At 40.0% G+C, this 21940-nt stretch overlaps 1 protein-coding gene and 1 pseudogene across 4 annotated transcripts in view; both read left to right on the forward strand.

Moving 5' to 3' along the window:
- MICU1 (mitochondrial calcium uptake 1) overlaps window positions 1-21940 on the forward strand; it is a 179158-nt gene that overhangs the window by 100199 nt on the left and 57019 nt on the right. For all 3 annotated transcript variants that reach the window (XM_079793297.1, XM_079793295.1, XM_079793296.1), the window contains 2 exons: window positions 1877-1959; window positions 5509-5706. In XM_079793297.1, coding sequence (XP_079649423.1) covers window positions 1877-1959; window positions 5509-5706 — 281 coding nt within the window. The remainder of the gene's footprint in view (window positions 1-1876; window positions 1960-5508; window positions 5707-21940) is intronic.
- Window positions 5894-12888, forward strand: LOC307112481 (SPRY domain-containing protein 4-like; annotated as a pseudogene). Its single transcript has 2 exons — window positions 5894-5908; window positions 6451-12888. The product of its transcript is annotated as an SPRY domain-containing protein 4-like (transcript).

Genomic DNA, 21940 nt, shown 5'->3' on the forward strand with positions numbered 1-21940 from the left:
TTGGAACTCTCAGCTGTTGCAGAGACTGATGTAACCAGTGAGTCACGTTTGTTGTTTTTTTCTAGGTCAGAACATATCAGAATAAAGAGTGTGTTTGTTATTATAAGTACCACTGTCTTCCTTCATATTGGAAGCCGGGGAGCATAATGAAAAGTCTATGGCCTTTGGAGTCAGCCTTGACCTAGGTTCACTTGCCAATTCCGTCACATATTTGCTGTATGACTTTGAGCTAGTCATTTAATGGCTTGGAGCACCAATTTCCTCCTCTAGTTAAAATATAAAGAAATAAAGCCTTGCAGGATTGAGAGTGCAGTATCAGATTCTCAACCGCTTTAAATTTTCCAGCTCAGTGTTTGGCACATAGTAACTCTTCAGTAAAGGATAGCATCTAGACAGGTAGAGAAAATTTAAGAGGCAGCAGTGAATAATATAGAAATCTAATTCCCCTGGCTAGATCCTTCTTAGTAATTGTACTTGTGGCCTAAAGAAGAGCAAACCAGTTGCAGGTCATTATCAGGTGAGGCAGGCAATTGGAAGCAGACAGACACATCATTTACCCATGGAACTAAAACCAGGAGCTTGCTGAAACTGGAATTTAAGACTAGTAGTTCAGTTTTCTGTTGACAAATTCCTAACCAAGATGGGGATGTGGACTTTCTACAACTATGCATAATGTCTTAAGCTCTTTTTCACTTTTCTTGTCTACATATAATCTTTCAATTTTTTAGTGAAAGTTATACTAGCTAAAAATTTACTTCAATAACATGAGGATGTTTTATTTTGGTTTGTTCTCTACAGCTGTATAAATTTGAAGTACCAAAGGAAGTTTTCTTTATAAGAACCTTTTTTGTTGTTGTTAATCTTCACCCAAGGATATATTTTCCATTAATTTTTATTTTTTTTTTAGAGTGAATGGAAGGGAGGGGAAGAGACAGAGAGAGGGAAACATCCATATACGAGAGATACATGGTTTGGTTGCCTCCTTAAATGGTTGGGTATTAAGCCTGCAACCAAGTTACGTACCCTTGACCAGAATCGAACTCTTGACTCTTCAGTCAGCAGGCCAATGCTCTAACCATTTAGCACCCTGGCTAGGGCTATCAGAACATTTAGCATGGTGAGGAAAGAGGGCTGTTGTATTTACATATTATTCTAATGCTTAAGTACATTATGTTTTCATTGATCTAGGGACAATAAGAAAGTCTTCAAGAGCTTTCATCATTCACTTAAGGGAAAGAAAATACACCATCTTTTCAGGCTCTAAAGTTTAGCATAAATTTAACATTTAAGTATGTTTTACTCAGTAATTTGTATACCCAGCTTACATGGTTGAAATAGGGGGCTGAACAGCTAACAGTATACTTTTCTGCCTTTCCACAGAGCTATCGTGATAATGAGTAAAGTAGTACAGACAATAACCTGTTGCAGAATGACATCCACTGAACTTCTTGTACTTAAAATGGAGAGGCTAGAAAGCAAGACAAAGAGCATTTCAGCTTCTTTGCAGCAGTATGTCTCACCCAGACAGACTTTCATGCCCAGGCAAATGATACTAAAGTAACAGAGCAACAACATTAGTATTACACAGCTAAGAGGATTGTGTCTAAGGAAGCAAAGCAGAAGTAATTAAGAGAATATTGAAACACAAAGATAGACAAGTGCTGTCTTTACTGGCTATGCTAAAATTCTCTTTTGGTCTTAAGGAGTATCACAAAAAGGTTGATCTAGATAAATAACGTTGGTATTCTATGACTTGATATTTTTTAGTGTTCATCTGCTTTTCTTAAATGACTTTTTTTTTTGTCAATGCCATCTAAATATTGGGTTTTTTTCCTCCCTCTCTTTTCTTCCTTCCTTTCTTCCTTTCTACTTGCAGCTCCTCAGAGAAATTTTGAAATTGCTTTCAAGATGTTTGACTTGAATGGAGATGGAGAAGTAGACATGGAGGAGTTTGAACAGGCAAGTTGTCTTGGAAAGTTCCTTTAAATACATTCATATTTAACCCAGTTTCATGTGCTTTGGAGTTATTTTGGCCTTGGTCAGTAGACTGAGATGCTACCCAATTTTTGAAGTACCTAATGTATCATTTTTCAAAATTACTAACTTTTAACATGTGGGTTTTCTTCTTTTAACTCTAAACATAAGGGATTATTTGAATATACGATTAAGGTCAAGATTGCTCTGATTTCCCAATATGAATTCAACTATAATGCTTAGAGTCTAAGTTATGGATATTCAATCATATATTCAGGCCACATTTATCAAACAGCTACTCTTTGCTAGGCAGTTTCAGAATACAAGGATGAATGGCAAGTAAGAAATCCACAGAGACAAATATTTTAAAATACCTAGAGACATGTATTCAAATTTGCACCCTATGTCCATCATACATTTTTAAAAATATGTTTTTATTGATTTTTTTAGAGAGAGAGGAAGGGAGAGGGATAGAGAGATAGAAACATCAATGAAAGAGAAACATAGATTGGCTGCCTCCTGCACACCCCCTTCTGGATCGAGCCCCCAGTCCAGGCATATGCTCTGACTAGGAATCGAACCTGTGACATCTTGGTTCCTGGGTCAGTGCTCAACCACTGAGCCACACCAGCAGAGCAGTCCTACACTCTTAAATATACACAGTCTACTTAGAATTCGTATTTTACTATGGCACATAAAATGTAGAAATTTTGCAACCATGTACCATTTACCCCTTCTCCATTCTTTCTGCCATAGTTGTCCTATGTATTATATCTGCATAGAATAGTCCTCCCTTATCCGAGGGAGAAGTGTTCCAAGACCCCAGTGGATGCCTGCTACTTTGGATAGTACCAAACTCTATACATATTGTGATTTTTCCTAAACATACGTACACTTTGTGGCTTCTCTTTGGCATATCCAAATTGTCCACACCATACTCTTGTGCTTTGGGACTATTATTAAGTAAAATAAGGACTACTTGAACACAGGCATTGTAATACCGTGACAATAGATCTGATAACTGAGATGGCTACTAAGTGACTAATGGGTGGGTATCAGATATAGCATAGATATGCTGGACAAAGGGATGGTTCACATCCAAGTGGGATGGAGCAGGACGGCGAGAGATTTCATCACACTGCCCAGAATGGCATGCAATTTAAAACTTATGAATTGCTTATTTCTGGATATTTTTCACTTAATATCTCTCTCTCCTCTCTCTCCTCTCTCTCTCTCTCTCTCTCTCTCTCTCTCTCTCTCTCTCTCTCTCTCACACACACACACACACACACACACACACACACACGAAATCTAGTGATATGTACTTTTCAATAAAGTTTTTAACGAAAGAATACTTATAGTTATTAATAGTTTACACATAAGTGTGACAGTATTTGGACTGTGTTATTGTTAATCATTAATAAAGATGCTATAAAAAAAAAGATGCTATAGTATTAGTTAATTTTCCCTAAACACACTTTTTCCCCCAGTCACTTATACAAATACTCTGAGCACCACTTTTGAAGCTAACATACAGTTTCCACAATAGCAGAGCTATAAGCTATAATATTTATAGCCACAACAAAATTTAAATCATGGTAGGTCCTAACACTGACTCAATACTGGTTCACTGCTATTGGAAAAGTTCTCACTTAGATAAAATGAATATATATTGCCTTCAAATAGAAGAAGCACTTTCTGATTATCCTGTATTTCAATTTAAAGTCTAAAAAACTATGCCCAGCCAGTTGCTCAGTGGTTGAGCATCAACCCATCCACTGATTCACTGGTTCAATTTCTGGTCAGGGCACATGTCCCAGTTGTGGACTCGATCCCCAGGCGGGGATGCGCAAGAGGCAGCCAGTCAGTGTCTCACTCTCAACATTGATGTTTCTCTTTCCCTTCCTCTCTCTGTGAAGTCAATAAAAAACATTTTTAAAAAATAAGAAAGTCTAAAAAACTCCAATTTAAATAATTTTAAAATCTATTACATACCTGGCTTTTAAGTCTCCATGTGCCTGAGAAACACATGTCAACCAATCTGGGCCCTGGCCAGGTAGCTCAGTTGGTTAGAGCGTCATTCCAATACAACAAGGTTGTGGGTTTAATGCCCCCTTCTGGACAAAGGGATGAGGGCACATGCGAGAATCTGCCTATGAATGCATAAATAAGTGGGACAATAAATTGATGTTTATCTATCTCTCCCTTCCTCTCTATCTAAAATCAGTCAATGAATAAAAATGCCAACCAATCATATTTACATAAATAAAATATGAACCCAGAAAAAATCATAATCAAAACCATTTATGATAGTAACCTAGAGTTAGAAGAAAACAGCGATAATGTGCTCTGCGAACAATGAGAAAAATAAGGCTTAAAGAGGTTAAATGATTTGCATAAATTCTACTCTCACTACAGATTAACAGAACCAGACCCCATGTCTCCTGACTAGTCTTTCCATTATACTCTTCCACCCTTTATAGAGCCTGAGACTTTTAAGTTGTCTTAAATAAATATTTTTATGGTCATAGATAACAAGTAAAATAATAAACATTTAACTAAGGTAAATTTGTTGTTACAAATCTTAAGTTTAAGTATTATGCTTTTCTAATTTGGCTATTTAAACATCAAGGCTACATATATTGTTTATTTCTGTAACATACTTTATTATTTACCCTTATGTATCCAATTTTAGTTATTCTGAATAGCTGTGTTTTTTAGCTTGTAAAGAGGTAGAAAAAATGGCAGGAACTAGTGGGGGCAAAAAAGCTATAGCAATTACCAACTTACCTCAAAAAACTCTTTATATGTATCATTAAGGCATAGTTGTAGTCCCAAAAGTTATCCTTTCTCAAAAAGCTCTTTTAAAACTTCTCAGAGATTGAACTAATCCCCCATGTTTTCTTGGAGAGTTATTTCATACCAATTTTTCATTTTCATATATCATTCTAATAAATGTTATCGCTCTTAGATGTTAAGTATTTATTTGCCTATAACTGTGCTGTCACTCTTCACAACTAGAGAATCAGTAGTGAAAATTGTGGGATTTTAAAATTTTTCCTGAGAAAAGGAAGGTATTACTGTGAGGTTGATGATTATTTATTGTGAGAGAGGTTTTGAGCCTCAAAACAAACATATACTCTTTTCTGAAGAGAGATTTTTAGGAGGGTCCCAATTATAAAAGTATCAGGCATCTGTGTTAGAATCCTGGTGCTGCTACTTGACTTTGAGCAAATTGTTTAACTCTGTGCCCCAAATTTCTCATCTGTGAAATAAGGATACTCATAGGACTTCTCTCATAGGATTGTTGTGAGCACGGGGTGGAGAGCTGGTATGGGCTAGAAGAGGTCAATGGGGTGGGGGGGGGGAGACATCTATAATACTTTCAGCAATAAAGACTTTTTTAAGTAAAGTAAAACAAAAGAAAGAATTGTAGCACAGTGAAGGCAAAGAATAAACAATCAATAGGCAGTTATTTTTCTCTAATTTTTCGCTTTGTAATGTTTTTCTGGATGGGGGTTTGCATCTCTTTAGGTTCAGAGCATCATTCGCTCCCAAACCAGTATGGGTATGCGTCACAGAGATCGTCCTACTACTGGTAACACCCTCAAGTCTGGCTTGTGTTCAGCCCTCACAACCTACTTTTTTGGAGCTGATCTCAAAGGGAAGCTGACCATCAAAAACTTCCTCGAATTTCAGCGTAAACTTCAGCATGATGTTCTGAAGCTAGAGGTAGGTATTTCCTGGTCTTCAGGGGATCAGGCACTGTCCATCCCATGTACACAGAGAGCCGCTGAGGTGGGAGGGCCTGCATTATTGGCATTCTTTCCTTCTATCTCCAGCTGTGAGAACTGATTGCTTTGAACCGTATCAGTGATTTACTGTCTGACAGCAGGTTGGAAATCATGTGTTCTGTGAAATGTCTTGGAGTCAGGTGGTTCTGGGCCTGAAAGCAAAAGTGTCTAAATTGAACATCTCAGTTGTCTTTGGATACTCAGCTTGAGGAAAAAGAAATGCAGGAGTCAGAGGTGCTCTCAACCTGAGCATGTGTCCCCACTTTTATATTATTGTGTAGAAGGCAACAGGTAGTGGAGATGAGGGAGCATCCCATTTAACTCAGTTGAGACAGTTTGAAAAATCACAACTGAATTCCCATTATTAATACATGTTAGTTTATTATTATTTTGTTGTTATTAATACTTAACTGAGGGTATTTTTTCTATTCATTTTTAGAGAGAGTGGAAGGGAGGGGCAGAAGGGGAGAGAGAAACATCAATGTGAGAGAGACACATCGATTGGTTGCCTCCCCACACTCTAAGCCATGCCAACCAGGGCATTAATAATACATGTTTTAAAAATACATTTTTAAAAAAGAACACTCTTAAATATTCATGCTGTAGAAGAGAAGTAGAAGTAGAATAATACTTCTAAAAATCAGATCAAACTTTGAAATGTGTCTGTGTACATGTTTTCTAGAATGGTATAATTGATATTCAAAGAATTTACCTAAAAAAAAAGTACCCTTTGCACGTTCGCCTTGCCTGTGCCACTGGGGAGCCAAACGATTGGGGGTTGCTGCCGCAGAAGCCCACAGAGGCGTCCGTTTCAAACTGGAAGAGAAAACTGCCCACAGCAGCCTGGCACTCTTCAAAGATGACACAGGTGTCAAATATGGCATGATGGGATTGGAGCCCACCCAACTGGCCCTGAATGTGGAGCGTTTCTGGGAGTGGGCAGTGGTGCTGGCAGACACAGCGGTCACCAGTGGCAGGCACTACTGGGAGGTGACAGTGAAGCGCTCCCAGCAGTTCCAGGTAGGAGTGGCAGACGTGGACATTTCTCGGGATAGCTGCATCGGTGCTGATGACCGTTCTTGGGTGTTAACCTATGCCCAGTGCAAGTGGCAAACCAAGTTGGCCAACAAGAAAGCCCCTATTGAGGGCATCAGGCATCCAGAGAAGGTGGGGCTGCTGCTGGAGTATGAGGCCCAGAAGCTGAGCTTGGTGGATGTGAGCTGGGTTGCTGTGGTCCACATGCTACAGACAGATTTCCAAGATCCAGCGGTACCTGCCTTTGCCCTTTGGGATGGAGAATTGCTGACCCATTCAGGGCTTGAGGTGCCTAAGGGCCTCTAGTGTGTCCATCACGGGAGTTCCCAATAACACTCTTGGCCAGCCTCCTTCTGAAAGTGCCTGGAACCTTTTAACTTTGCCTCAAGCAACCTCTAGCTCCCCCAATTCAGGTCCTCTGTGCAATATCTTAGTCATTTTCTCTCCCCTACCTGTGAAAGCTAGGCTACTGCCAATTTTCCTAGGCTACCATGAATGTATTTTCCTTGACTTGCTTCCTTGGGTCCCTCTGTCTTCCTGTGCCCAGGCCTTTCTCAGACTGTATTCAGTCCTGGGGTCTTTCCTTTCAGCTTTGTTTGGATTTATCATCACTATGATACCTTTCTCTCCTTTTGCCCATGTGTAACTTCTGTTTGTTCTTGGTGTTCTAGTGAGTCTCTCCACAGTAAATCCTTTCCACCTCCGGCTGGAGGAGTGGTTCAGTGACTTGGCCCTTTCTCTAAAGCTCATACAGAGCCTGGGCTCTGGCTCCCTCAGGAAATGCTTTACTGACTGTCAGAGTGAGAACAGAGCCCTCCTTCCTCAGTACCTCAAAGCTGGACTCTCAGCCCCACACAACTGCAGCTATCCTCACCTGCCTTAATCTGCATACCTCTGACACCTGGTCAATCCCTAGTAATCATCGGGCCAGTTACAACCACTACCAAAGGGAAAGAGACACTTGGGGGATACCAAGGGCATTCGTGCTGGAAACTTTATTCTTGAGAAGTTCTAGCTTCATTTCTTCTACAGTTGGAACTTCCAGAGGGAGGAGAGAGACCTGAGGTCTTACACAATACATTTTTGGGCCTGCTTAGATCCAAACCCTCACCCTCCCACCCCAACCTTGACAGCAGAATACTCTGAACCTAAAGCAGTATTAGGGGTTGAGGAAAACCTGGTGGGATGAGCATGTATGTGAAATATGTATTTCTCTGTTTGACCCTGTGGCTCCATCTTATTCTATCTTTATGATGGTGATGCAACTGAATGCCTCTAAGGGAGAAAGAGGACTGGGTTTAGCAAAAATAATTATTTGTGTAATTAAAGTTTATTTGAGCATACACAAAAAAAGTAATGGATTTCTACAATTCAGCCTCCTTGAGCACCTATAATAAGTGATATACATATATACAAAAATCAGATTTTAGATGTGCATGAGAACCCCCACAGGATAATGAAAGACCCAGAGAAGTAGCTAGGCCTAAGTGTTTATATGCTGGGTTAAACAAAGAAGGGCGACCTGCCTTAGTGAAGTTTGCATTCTTATCACCAGAGAAGGTGAGTCTAAGTTGAGAGAAATCTGTAAAACGGACCTTGTTAAAATAATTCTTCCTTTAGTCTCCCCATATATGTTAGCTATTTTTCTACAGTTGCCATTTTTTGTTTCTTTCCTGCTGGTAGAGGGAGGACATCTTTCACACAGGAATTTTACTCTGCTTTCAATTTTGAGTTGTTATGAGGCTCAAAACTTCTCTCACAATGAATAATCATCAACCTCACTGTAATACCTTTAATATCTCAGGATAATTTTTAAAATTTCACAATTTTCACTACTGATTCTCTAGTTGTGATAAGAGATAGCACAGTTATAGGCAGAGTTGGTATGTATTAGAATTCTAGACATATGCCTTGGCCCCTGGCATGCATACCTGGAGTGGTCTTCTGTGGAAACGTTATAACATAATCTGGGAATGTAAATTATTTAATTTATTGATTATGTAATTACAATTTAACACAGAGTATAGATCCATAAAATGTAGTTAGAGAATAAAGCACAAACTAAATAGTACTTTAAACAACAATACGGCGTCATTCAAAGCATGGAGCAGGTGCTACAATCTAGCCTAACATTCATTCCTAGACATTCAAGTGGGAGTCTCAAGAGACAGAGCATGAGGCTTTTGTCTTTCACCCTGAGATGCTATCCAGCTGAAAGCCCACTATAGATTGTATAGATTGCCAATTAGGTAGAATATTATAAAGCAGATCCGGGATTTCAAACATATGTACTGACACATAGCCTACACCCAAATGCAGAAGAAAAGAGATCTGATCTACTAGACAGCCTTATCTAAAATACTTATTCTAGAAAGCTATTGGCTTAGCCTCACTGTAGGCTTTGGGCCAAGATGTACTGGGACTGTTATTGTTTGCCAGTCAGCAATTCCCCCATGTAAGGGGAGTCAATTGACTCTTTTGTGAAAGAACGCAGCCTAACATGTAATAAATATTCTATAAATGTTTATTAATCCTGAATTAATTCTATAATAGCACAAGTCCAGTGAATAACTGGCTCCTTATCAATAAAACCCATTATGTCTTCCCAACTAGATTTGTAATTTTTCGAGAAACTGTGACTAGCAAAAAGAGCATAGATTTTGATGTTCTCATAATGAGACCTTGATTAAAATTTTATTTCCACCACTTAATGGCTATGTGACATTTGATGAGTTATTTATTCTCTTAGAGCCTAGCTCCTCAGGACAACGTTTAAGTGAGATGATGTTTCTTACTGGCTGGATTACGTTCCCCCAGAATTCCTATGTTGAAGCCCTTAACCCCAGTACCTCAGAATGTGACTATACTTGGAGACAGGCCTTTAAAGAAGTGGTTAAGTTAAAATGAGGCCTTTAGGCTAGGCCCTAATCCAATCCTACTGGAAGAGAAAATTTAGACTCACACAGGGAGACACTGGGGGTGAGCATGTACAGAGGGAGAACCATGTGAAAAGACAGCAAGAGGGCAGCCAACTGCAAGCCAAGAAGAGAGGCCTCAGAGAAAACCAACCCTGCTGGCACCTTACACTTCCAGCTCCAGAACTGTGAAAAAAACCAAATTTCTGTGGAAAAAAAACCAAATTTCTGTGAAGTTACCCATTTGGTGGTAGGCAGCCCTAGCAAACTAATATACCACCGGGCATATACTATGCCTTTAATAAATATTCATTCACCTTTTTTTGTATACCCTCTGCCATTTAGTGTGGTAGTTGGCATATAGTGGGCACTTAAACAGGTCTTTTCAGATAAATGACCAAAAGGCCTTACTTTCATTTTGAAAATAGTTTTCTCATAAGACATCTGGAAAATGGGGCAATTTTTGTTTTTATGAAACACTTTTAATTTTACTATTCAAAGTTTAGGTAATTTCTCTCCTCATTAAGTATGAAGTATGTCATCATCACAGCTAAAAGGAAATTAGAAATGATTACTATTAGCTTTCATATGGGTTTTATCATTTCCTCATTCTTTCTATTTCTTATTGGTTTTATTTCTTTACTTACCTACTTTAAAATTTTAGATCGAGGAGATTTATAGTTTATTTAATTATTTCTTTTCTTTTCTCACCACAGTAGCTTTGAGAGTGAAAAAAATACCGTTTATCTGTCAAATTTAATTTCCAGAGGAGTCAGGAAAGAGGGAAATGTCCATCAACATTTATTGAATGCCTACTACGAGCCAGGCAATTTACATATATTATATTCCTTCTTTGTTTTAATTCCAGCCAACCCTGTTGGTTTTATACCCATGTCACAACTGTAGAAACTGAAACTCAGAAAGATAAAGTCACAGAGCTATTAAATGGTTGAGTCAGGATTCCAACTTAAATCTTTCAGAATGAATTATTTTCTATTCTTTATCTAATTACTAGTGACCCAGTGCATGGATTCATGCATGTTGAAAGGAAATTAATTAGAAGGTAGCCGGTGGGGTGGGATTGGGTGAGACAGACCGACACGCCCTGGAGCCAACCTCCTGCAATCCCTCCCCGGCATCTGCAGAGTGAACAGGGTCCCTCCAGCAGGTGTGGTCCCTCGGCCTGGCCTGTGGGGATCAGGCTGAAATTGGCTCTCTGACATCCCCTGAGGGGTCCTGGAGTGGGAGAGGGCACTCTGCAAAGTTATTGTTGTACAGTATGTGGAACGCAAACGCAAGTGTGCAGTAAACCAGATTCGGGGCAACAGTGCCCCAGCAACAACATAGTGATGGCTGAAGGTGGAATCACACAGCTCTGTGAATCGGGCTCACTCCTCTCTGCTTTCAGGGTGTGTCACCTGAGAACCTCCGCTGCCAAGTCACTGCAGCTTGGCAGCTCCTGTATTGAGCATCAGCTCCCTGGTGGTCAGTGAGTGTCATAGCAACCGGTTGGACGGTAGGAGAGACACTTAGCATATTAGCTTATCTACACTAATAAAAGAGAAAGATCCAAATTGACCGTACCTTCGTGACACCCACCAGCCAATCAGGAGTGAGTATGCAAATTAACCCAACAAATATGGCAGGTTAATTTGCGTACACAGGCGCCCAGTGGCAGGAGGCAGAACGCTTGCGTTGTCGCCATGGCGACACAGGCTTTTCGCACCTCCCCAGCTGCTCCGGGCCTCTGGGCAGCATGGGAAGGGGGAAAGGTGGCTCCAGGCCAGAGCAAAGGCTATGCTGGCAGCCAGGGTAAGGAAGGCCCATTGTGCATGAATCTTTGTGCATCGGGCATCTAGTATATATATAGATTATTACTTTTAGTTTGAGATGAGATTTCTGTGTGTGACTTATTTGGAACTCTAAAGAAAAACAAAATGTCCTGAAATTTAGGAACAGGAAAAGACCAAATTTCTTGAATATCAATAGACTTCTTCAGCATCATTGTTTCTAATTTGTTTGCTCCTCAACTTGAGTGTTATGACTAAGAAGAAATAAACTATTCTTTTGTGTTTAGAAGATACCTAAACCAGCCATTTCTTTTCATAAGAATCATTAGCTTGTTAGATTTTTTTTTAATGTTTTAATGCTCTTAATTCTGGTCAGATTTGTTTAATTCCACCCTTAATTCTCTATTTGGGAACTCAGAAAACGTAAGTTTGAAGGAATAACTTAAGAATACACAGTTGTTTTCTAGAAAATATATTTTGAAGTTATTAAAAACTCCATCTAAGGCTACAAGAACTTGAGTTCCTTGGAGACAGGTGCCATGTCTAATTCTAGTTAATATATTCATTGGTTTCCTGAGGACTACCACAGTAAGATGTCAGTCAAAAATGAAAGGTAATTGAGAACTCTTTGAAAGATTATGATTAATTTTAATTTGGGGGAAAGGGGAAATGACAAAAATGTCATTATGTCAAAGAAAAGCAAAAACTAATTTATACAAGAATGAAGAAGCCAACTCTAGAATACAAAACAAGGAAACTGAAATAGTATCAGCTAACAGAATTCTAGTCTGCAGCATGATTTTTTAAATAAGTTTTGGGATTCATATGCTTATTGCATAACCAGATTATCACATTTTAAAAAGGTGTGACTATCAATTATCTGAAGGCAAATTAGATATAATTCAAAGAATAACAGTGATAGTTGTCCAGTCTTCAAGAAAAAAATATTAAGTTAAATAGATTTGTTCAATCAGGAAGAAAGGTAAAAGGGAGACATAAAGAACTATGCTAGAGAAACCAAGATGGCGGCATAAGTAATCACCTATACTTGCTGCCTCTCACAACCACAACTAAACTGCAGACAACTACCACCCAGAACTGCAGGAACGCAGGAAAGCTGGCTGAGTGAAAATTCCACAACTAGAGAGGTGAAGAAAGCTCACTGAGACCGGTAAGAGATGCGGAGGCGCGGAAAGTGCTGCACCTGGATGTGCTGCTTTTTAAACCGGGAGGGAGATACAAGCTCCCACTTGCTCTGAACTCCAGTTCCGGGCGAGACTCTGGGGGACCCAGACACATATGGGGAGAAACAGACTGTCTGGCATCGGGACAGGAATGCGAGGGTGGCTTACAATTAGAGGTGCTCTCTGCGATCATTGTTCCTGCACGGGGGGTGGGGGGGGGCGTTGGGGAGGGGGCGGGACGTGGAGAACCAGGGACTTCTCTGGTTCAGGGCAACCATTGCTGTTTGCTCTGCCCTGGTGATTCCCAGAGACCCCTCCCCACCCAATTTCCAACCACTCCCAAGCTGTGAGCAGCGACTTTTGCATATGAATGGCCTGTTCTTTCGCATAAACAAACTGCAGCTGGGTCAGAGAGCCCCAGAAATTCCAAAAGAAGGCCCACTACTTGGCAGCAGCAGCAGCCTTGCTTCACAGCTGGGCCTCATCTGGGCACTTCCAAACCCCATACAAAGAGGAGGAATCTGCAGATGTCTCAGTAGCTCCTGCTGGGCAGCCCCAGACAGTGGCTGACCTTGCACCTCCTTGGAGATCCAAGAGCCAGTGTACCCAGTGGTCAGAGTGAGACCATATTGGATTACATCTCTTCACATCCATAAGAGACACAATCAAGGGGCAGACTCGGTGAGAACCAAAGCCCTACTGAAGCAAGTCCTACCCCATAAGGGTGGCTCCTGCGCAACAGATCTTCCAGTGTAGACACAGCTGGTCATCTCAGCCAATTGTCCTGGAGGTCAATTCCTCCCAGTGATACCAACAGAAATCAAGGGTTAACTACAAGAAGGCTGTGCAAACAGCCCACAAAGGGGTACACCAAGAGCGTCCACCTCAGGTAACTGGGGAGGCTGAGACACTGGGCCATATTATAACTACACTAGAGGCCCGTTGCACAAAGATTTGTGCAAGAATAGGCCTTCCTTCCCCTGGCTTCACTCCTGGCTGCCCGAGAGCCTGCAAGTCCTCACTCTCAGCCACCCAGGAGCCTGCAAGTCTTTGCTCCCTGCCAGAGTGCCGCTCCTGTAGCTCCCTCTGCCTTCCGCCCTCCCCCTCACAGCAGGCGTCCCGACCTGCCCGGCCACTCCACGCCTGCATATGCAAATTAACCCACCATATTTGTTGGGTTAATTTGCATACTCACTCCTGATTGGCTGGTGGGTGTCATGGAGGTACGGTTATTTTTTGCATATTTCCCTTTTATTAGTGTAGCTGATTAAAGTGCCTATGGAGGCTGGGCCAGTGTGACACAGTGGTTGAGCTTCAACCTGTGAACCAGCAGGTCACAGTTCGATTCCTGATCAGGGCACATGCCCTAGTTACCACTCGTTCCCCAGGAGGGGGCAAGCAGGAGGCAGGCAATCGATGATTCTCTATCATCATTGATATTTCTCTCTCCCTTCCTCTCCTAAATCAACAAAAATATATATTCAAAAGTGCCTATGGGTATTCCAGAATCACCTACTCTTTACATCATTAAGCTGACATTTTTGTGCTCGTCTCTTTGAAGTCCTTAAAATAGAATTAAATTTTGTCCTGATGCAAAGGACCATATTGAGAAACAACCTCAGCACTTTTTCTGGCTAAAAGATTGTGGGAAAGGAGGCCAGACGACAAAAAAGCTTTCTATCACTTTCTGGAACTAGAACACTCTTGGCAAAACAGATTTCTTTTTACTTTTTAATAGCCAATTTGATTTTTTTGAACTGGGAAACTGATTTATATGTAAACTCAAAGAAGACAGTTGATTCTTGATTTAATTAAATCTACAAAGCAAAACTGAAAATGTTCAATGGGGTTTCCTTTTATTTATTCTTCCACTTTTGTCTCTACAAAGCAGAATATGTATAGTGATAAATCTATAGTGTTTTATTCCACCTTTAGATGTTTTCAGCTTGAATTTCCAAAAGTCATTAAAAAAAAGGGTACCAACTCTGGGGGGTGAGGGCATGTATGGGTGTTGGGTGGGGGGGGTAATGGTAAGATATGTACACATATAATACCTCAATAAATAAATAAATAAATAAATAAATAAATAAATAAATAAATAAAAAGGGTACCAAAGAATTCTTGTCTCTTTTAAGTATTTATAACTTTAAGGAGCCAAGTATATATATTTAAAGCTGTAAAAAAAACCACCTTTTTAATCATTGATGTTTCTGTTCCTCTCTCCTTCTTTCTTCTGCTCTGAAATCAATAAAAATATATTTTAAAAATAAATAGAAATATATAAAAATAATAGAATAAAAAATTTTAAAATTTCTTTATCGATTAAGGTATCACATATTTGTCCTCATCCCCCCATTCCCATCCCACACCCCTCCCACACATGCTCCCACCCCCCTGTTGCCCTTAACCACTGGTTAGGCTCATATGCTTGCCTACAAGTCCTTTGGTTGATCTCTCCCCCTTATCCCCACCCTCCCCTACCTTCCCTCTGAGTTCTGACAGTCTGATCTATGCTTCCTTGTCTCCGGGTCTGTTCTTGTTCATCACTCTATGTTGTTCATCATTTCCCCTAGATGAGTGAGATCATGTGCTACTAGAAATACACTTATAAGAACCAAAAATGAGACAAGCAATAATGGTTATGTTGAGAGGCAAATGAATCAGTCTGTAGTGAGTTTCTTTCTGGGCCAACAGTTCTTTTGAGTCCCAATTTCAATGTCAAACAGTTCCTTATGTGTACATGTCAGCAATGATATTTCACTTCTGGATGGTGGACAAATGGTGGTAATGCAGGTCCGACCCTCTCTGGTTTGGTCCTGGCCAACCTGCAGTGACGCACAGCTGCTGACTGCTAGTATGGCAAGGAGTCGTCAGTGTCTTCCATCTCTGGACTGTTTCTCTTCTGTCTTCATGGCTGGGGTAGTCCTGTCAATTCCTCTCCGTTACAGGAATCCACATGGTTTTGGAGTTGTTTAATAGAATAAAATTTTTAATTTCTTCAACAAGTCTTTATGTCAGTCACCAATGACTTGATGTCAGTATTTTTACAGCTAATTATATTTTCTCTCTGTACCACACATTGTGAGTTAAGTCTAATATCTTGCCCTGATGAGAACAAGTTAGCTCTCAAGATGAGTTAGTTTAACAAGGAGATATGTAAAATCCAAAGACAAACTCTGATTTAATTTCTTACAAATCCCTTTATGTCCTTTAGCTCAAGTTTGCTATTGTTTGTGGCTTAGAGGGTCTCTGACTGTAGAATGTGACTGAAAATACTGTGTAGGGTAGAATTTACATGGTGATAGAAAGCTCTTTTGATGTTGTCAATGCAACCTTGGTAATGATTCTGTAAAAAATATACAAAACAGTGCTTTTTTGTTTCATATCTTTTGAAGAATGAAGGAAAAAGTTTTGAGTGATACATTGTTACTCAAAATATTGATGTTGGCATGGTTTTTATTTTATTTTTTTAAAGAATAGTTTATTGATTTTTAGAGAGGAAGGGAGAAGAGAGAAACATAACTGTGAGAGCACAACATCTATTGGCTGCTTCCTGCAAGCCCCTGACTGGGAATTGAACCAGCAACCTTGCAGTACACAGATGACACCCAGCCAACTGAGCCATACCAGCCAGGCCTGGGCATGGTTTTTAAAAGGTGTCAATCAGCACTTCTGAATCTGACCTTTCAGATTGATAATGAAAGCACAGAAAACTGTTAGACATTGATATTTTTCTTTGATTTCCATATGACTTTGCAATTCCAAAATCAATGATATGTTAGTGATTCCTTTGAAATACTTTGCCTTCTCCAGGATTTTCCTATCATCAAATATCTTTAACTTTACATTCTAAGTTAAATTTAAATTGGCCACAAGAAAAAGGAAATCATGAATAAGTCATGAAGATTTTATCTTTCTCCAGTGGAAATTTTTCCTCAATCTATCATTCAGATAGTCTTATCAACCATTCTTTAGTCAAACACAAGTGCTTCTCAACTTATAAATGTGCTGTGTACCAATGTATCAAAAGTTCATTTGGAATTCAGAATGCAGCAATAATTTTTTACTTGAACACACACCAGAATATTTAACATAGAATATAGTTTAATGCAATACAGTAAAGTGAAAAGTATTGTTGGCGAAGATGATTGTGGATTTGTAGTTCAGTGTTTACTGTATACCTACTCTAATAGCTGCAAGCAGTCTGTGAATGTAGACCTCTAGTAGCATCAAGTGTTTTAATGTTTGAGTTCATAATACATAATAAAAAATACTAGTCAACATTCTTGTGAGTTTACCATGAGCCAGACACTATTCTAAGTGCTTTATGTACATTATTTCATTTAATCTTCACAATGCTAGGGGTTGGTATTATAATTATCCACATTTAACAAATGGGAGAACTGAGGCACAGAGAGGTTAAGTAACTTGCCTGTGCTCTCACACATAGTAAAGGAGGAGCTGAGCTGTGATTCTAGGCAGGCTGCCTCTAGATTCTACTCTTAACTATTAACTTACACTAGCTTTCTAGGAGTTGTGCTAAATACTCAAGGTATAAATATGAACAAAACATTGCCCCTGCTTCCAAGAAGCTTATGAAAGTGAGCTGAACAAACCAGAAATTCTTGTACAGTGTTATAAGTACACGAGAGGCACGGTGCACGGATTCATGCACCAATGGGGTCCCTTGGCCTGGCCTGTGCCCTCTCGCAATCCAGGACCCTTTGGGGGATGTCGGACTGCCAGTTTTGGCCCGATCCCCACAAGCCAGGCCGAGGGACCGTACTGGTGCACAAATCCATGCACCGGGCCTCTAGTATGCATATAAGATCTTTGGTTAATCTCTTCCCACCCTCCCCCTTCCCTCTGAGATTCATCAGTCTGTTCCATGCCTGTGCATTGAGTGTCTGCCCCCTGGTGGTCAGTGCGCATCATAGCTACGGGTCAAACAGTCGCTTAGGCTTTTATATATATAGATTACTAGAGATATTCAGATAGTGCAATAAGAATAAATCAGTCTGCAAAGTAGAGGGCAAGAGACTGCTCAGAGGAGTTTTCCCAGAGATAGCAATATTTGGGTCAGCTCTAACTCTGACATTCACTCTATCTGATGAATGGGGTGGTTAATTTTCCTTCGCTCTTTGTTCTGGTTGTAGAGCAGATGAGAAGGGACAGGGAGGCCGTGAGTAACACTGGGACTAGAGCCAAGAGAGGGTGACAGAGAAAATGACCTTTGTTCTCAAGTGTGTATGTCCCACACCAGGCTTAAGTTAATGTGTCTCCTAGGTGTTTTCATGTTGTTCTCAATTTTGAACCTGAAGAGTAGAGGGCAGGATAAGAGAAGAGAAACTCCTTAGATTTCTCTTAATAGTTAGCTGTGCCTATAGGCAGATAAAATTTGGCCTCTCAGTCAGACTTAGAAAAAAGGTTAATAAATAAATTATATCTAGGATCTCTGAGCCTACTTTTCACTTTTATCCCTCTTATAGCCACTTTTAGCTACAGATGCCTTTCAGAATTATGGTCTGTGGAATTAATGGACATTTTACAATAAAGAAAGGGGGCTTTAAAGAATGACAATTGTGCTAATGAGTGAAAAGAAGCTTGTTTGTCCTTTTTTTTTTCTTCCTTCTTTTAAGTGATTTAGCCTCAACTAACTCTGGTAGATCTATTTTTTCTTTTTCTTTCTTAGAAAAAAAAAGACTTTAAAAATATCTTTAGCATCTAGCCTGCATACAGCCTTAGGAGTCTAGGAAGTCTAGACAATGTTGTAGGAATCAGAGCCAGCTTTGCACTAATTTGTGAATAAATAATGCATTATAGCCTGTAGAATTCAGACTCTGGGCAGATGTACTTTAGAGGGTCATATATCAAGTTATTATTCTATGAATTCAGTTAACAACACAATAATGATTTTTTGTCAAGTCTCTCATTACTCGTTATTTTTCTTATAAAAATAGAATGCCTTTTCTCTCTTCCCACCCACATTCTCACTATTCGTTTTGTATTAGTCTGCCTCAACATTAGCATAAATGTTTTTTCTTATTTAAGCTATTTGCATTAATGAAATATAAACCACTTCAATAAATTTTTTCCATTAAAAAAGACTTTAAATAAAGTGATGCCAAAAAATTTGGGGGGTGCCCCTTTTCTTCATCAGTCTTTCCTTAAGATCTGATAGCCTATCTACCTAGCAGAAAAATAAAAGCCAAAAATGTAAAACTTAGTCACTTTTTTGACTGATAAATTAAAATTATTGAGGTTTAGGTATGTGCCAAGCCTGTGTTAGATACTGAATATACAAAAGCAAGTAGACCCTGGCTCCTGGACTTAAGGCGTGATGGTCAGACTGGGAAGTAGGACAGTTATTACAGTACAGAAAGAAAAGTGCAGTGCTGGAGGTGTGCACAGAACGGGTACACAATAAATATTTGTTCAAAGAATAATCAGTATGCAATACTGTTATTTAAATTTTAAATTTTTTTCTGAATTTTAATTTTTCTTCTTTGGCCCTGGGAGCCTTAATCTCCTCGTATGAACAATTGAGACAATAGCTACCTCACAGACTTACAAGGAGGACTTTCTAAGGTAAGAAAGCGCAGTGCCTGGCACCCGTCATGCACTCCAGGAGGGTTTGTTCCTTTGTTCATTCATGATCATCCATTTGTGGTTTCGATGCTCCGCATTGGACTGCTGCACAGAGCACCTTCCCAGAGGGGTCTGTGTCGCCCAAACTTGTTTCATTATCAGAAGAGGAAGCAAGGGGAGAATCAGGGACCTGTACTTCCTGACATCTCTGTCCAGAGACCCATCTTGATGTTTTTGGCAGCTTTGAAGACTTTAATGTTTGAAGGGGTTCCAGAATATTGCCAACCTTACAGTCATTATGTTGATTAACTTTTCAATCCCAAATCAGTGATTTCTAGTATATCCAACTAGAAAAATAAGGGAGGTGTGCTGAATTTATTGTGCTAGAAGATGTTGCTCAGTGAAATGTTTGATAATATTTTTCAGATTTCCATGTAGGTATATTTGTGAAGCGTGTTACCAGATATTAAGGAACTGAAGTAGTTCCTTGACAATAAGATTGGCCACTTTCTCTCTATTCGACATCATATACAGAACTTTTTGATAAAAAGTTACTGCTATCATAATTGCTAAGAATATTAATATACTATTCTTTTCCTTCTAATGTAAAAACACCTTTCTGTGCTATTAAGGTTGGCAGAGTGCAAACAGAAATTCTGGAAGCATCTCATTTGCTGTAGTGGAATTACCTTACCCTCTGGTGGTTTTTATTATGGTGGTGGTAATTGTTTCTCTCTCTGTCTAACAAAATGACACTTGGGATAAATCAATGTTAATAGGGTTAATTTAACAGTTGCTCCTGTCCAAGTTAATGTGTCTTCTGCTGTGCCTCCAGCTCTGCTATTGGTGTTGTTACCACTGCTAGAAAGATCCCAGCTCTTTGAAGCTAGTGGTTCTGCAAAGTAGGAGGATAGTTTCTAACCATTCCCTCCATGGAGCATTGCAACTCTGTATTTGTTAGCTATCTATAATAATAAAAGCGTAATATACTAATTAGACCGGACAGCCAAACGACCTTCCGGACACCCTTCTGGATGACCTACAGCAGCTAGGGCCAAGCCCCTTGTACAAATTTTGTGCATCGGGCCTCTAGTTATTGCATAAGAAATTACCCCAAAACTTAGCAGCTTAAAACAACAAGCACTTATTATAGCACACAGTTCCTAAAGGACAGGAATCCAGGAGCAGCCTAGCTGGGTGGTGCTGGCTCTCTCGTGAGGCTGTAGTCACGAGGTCAGCCAGCGCCGCAGTCCTCAAAGCCTGGACGAGCTGCGGATCCTCTGCACCACTCACTCATGTGGCTGTGGGCAGGAGGGGTTGATCTCACCTGTACACCTCTTCACAGGACTCTCATGAGACACCAACTGCCTTCCTGTGCAGCAAGTGATCCAAGAGAGAAAGTATGACCACTGTGGAAGCCACACTGTCTTTTATAACCTAACCTAAGAAGTGATACGCCATCACTTCTGCCATATTCTTCTGGCCACACAGGCCAGTCCTGGCCCACTGTGGGAGGGACTGCACGAGAGTGTGAATATTGGGAGATTGGGAATATTGGAGGCCGTCTGTATAAGGATTCTCACCACCTTCACCTGGTGTAAGAGGAATCTTTGGAGGGCTGTGTCAAGAATAGTTCCAGTGACTTGCTATCTCCTGTTAATGCTGTCTCATGGACCAGCACCATCTCTCCCTTTCCCAGACATTGTCTCACTATAGAAGACGTCCCACCACTTTATCTTTCTGCCCTGTGGTGATTTTATTTCAGATGCCTCATTGCCTTTCTGTGTCACCTGGCATTGCTAGAGTCACCACAGCCCTCCCCACATGTTTCATTAGCTTCTAACCTAGTGATTAGACAGTTGCAGCCTCCTTCCCTTCTTCCCAGAAGACACTTGCTTCCTACTAGGATTCAAGGCACCGTGTGTCAGTAGCTTCTCTCTGCCTTCCCAGACACCCATCTGTGCGCTCTTGTGATTCAAACTCTGCAGTCCGTTTCATCCCCAGAGAATGTGCCAACTCTGCCACTTTTGAACTGAATGAGGAAGACTCTTCTAAATCTCTAGGATATCGTTTATTTTTTTCCAATGGGTGGGCCTTAGTTCCTTTTCTGTGATGTATCATGGTTTATTGCTCCCAGTAGTGACAGAAGTATTGGACATTTTAAACAGGTGTCATGTTACATCCAAAACAATATGGTATGTCTTAGTTTCCAAACTTACAATTTGTTCTATCAATTTAAGGAAAATGTTAAGATCACTTTGAAATTCAGTACCCATTATGAAATGAGTTTGTAGGTTTTTTCCTGTGATATTTTGTAATCAACTTGGCAAATTCCCACTGTGACATAACAATAATGTGTTAAAAAATGTAACAGGTTCCTTTTTTATTCAAGATTTATGGACTTCACTCTCACAGATGCATTGACTATAAACACTTGGATAGTGTATCACTTAGTGATGCCTTCTTGGTGTTTGAAAATTTTAATTTCTTTAGTCTAATGAACTTTGAACTTTTAAGCAGAAAGTAGCTACTATTTGGTTATCCGCTTACATAATTTCCAATTTTTCACTTAGATGTGAACTCTTACCATACCCATCTGTGATATTAACTAAAGAAATGGGAACAAACTGTTGTACATCAGGAATTCCCCTGTCAGCTTA

This window comes from Cnephaeus nilssonii (assembly GCF_951640355.1).
Source record: "Cnephaeus nilssonii genome assembly, chromosome: 16".
Taxonomy (NCBI): domain Eukaryota; kingdom Metazoa; phylum Chordata; class Mammalia; order Chiroptera; family Vespertilionidae; genus Cnephaeus; species Cnephaeus nilssonii.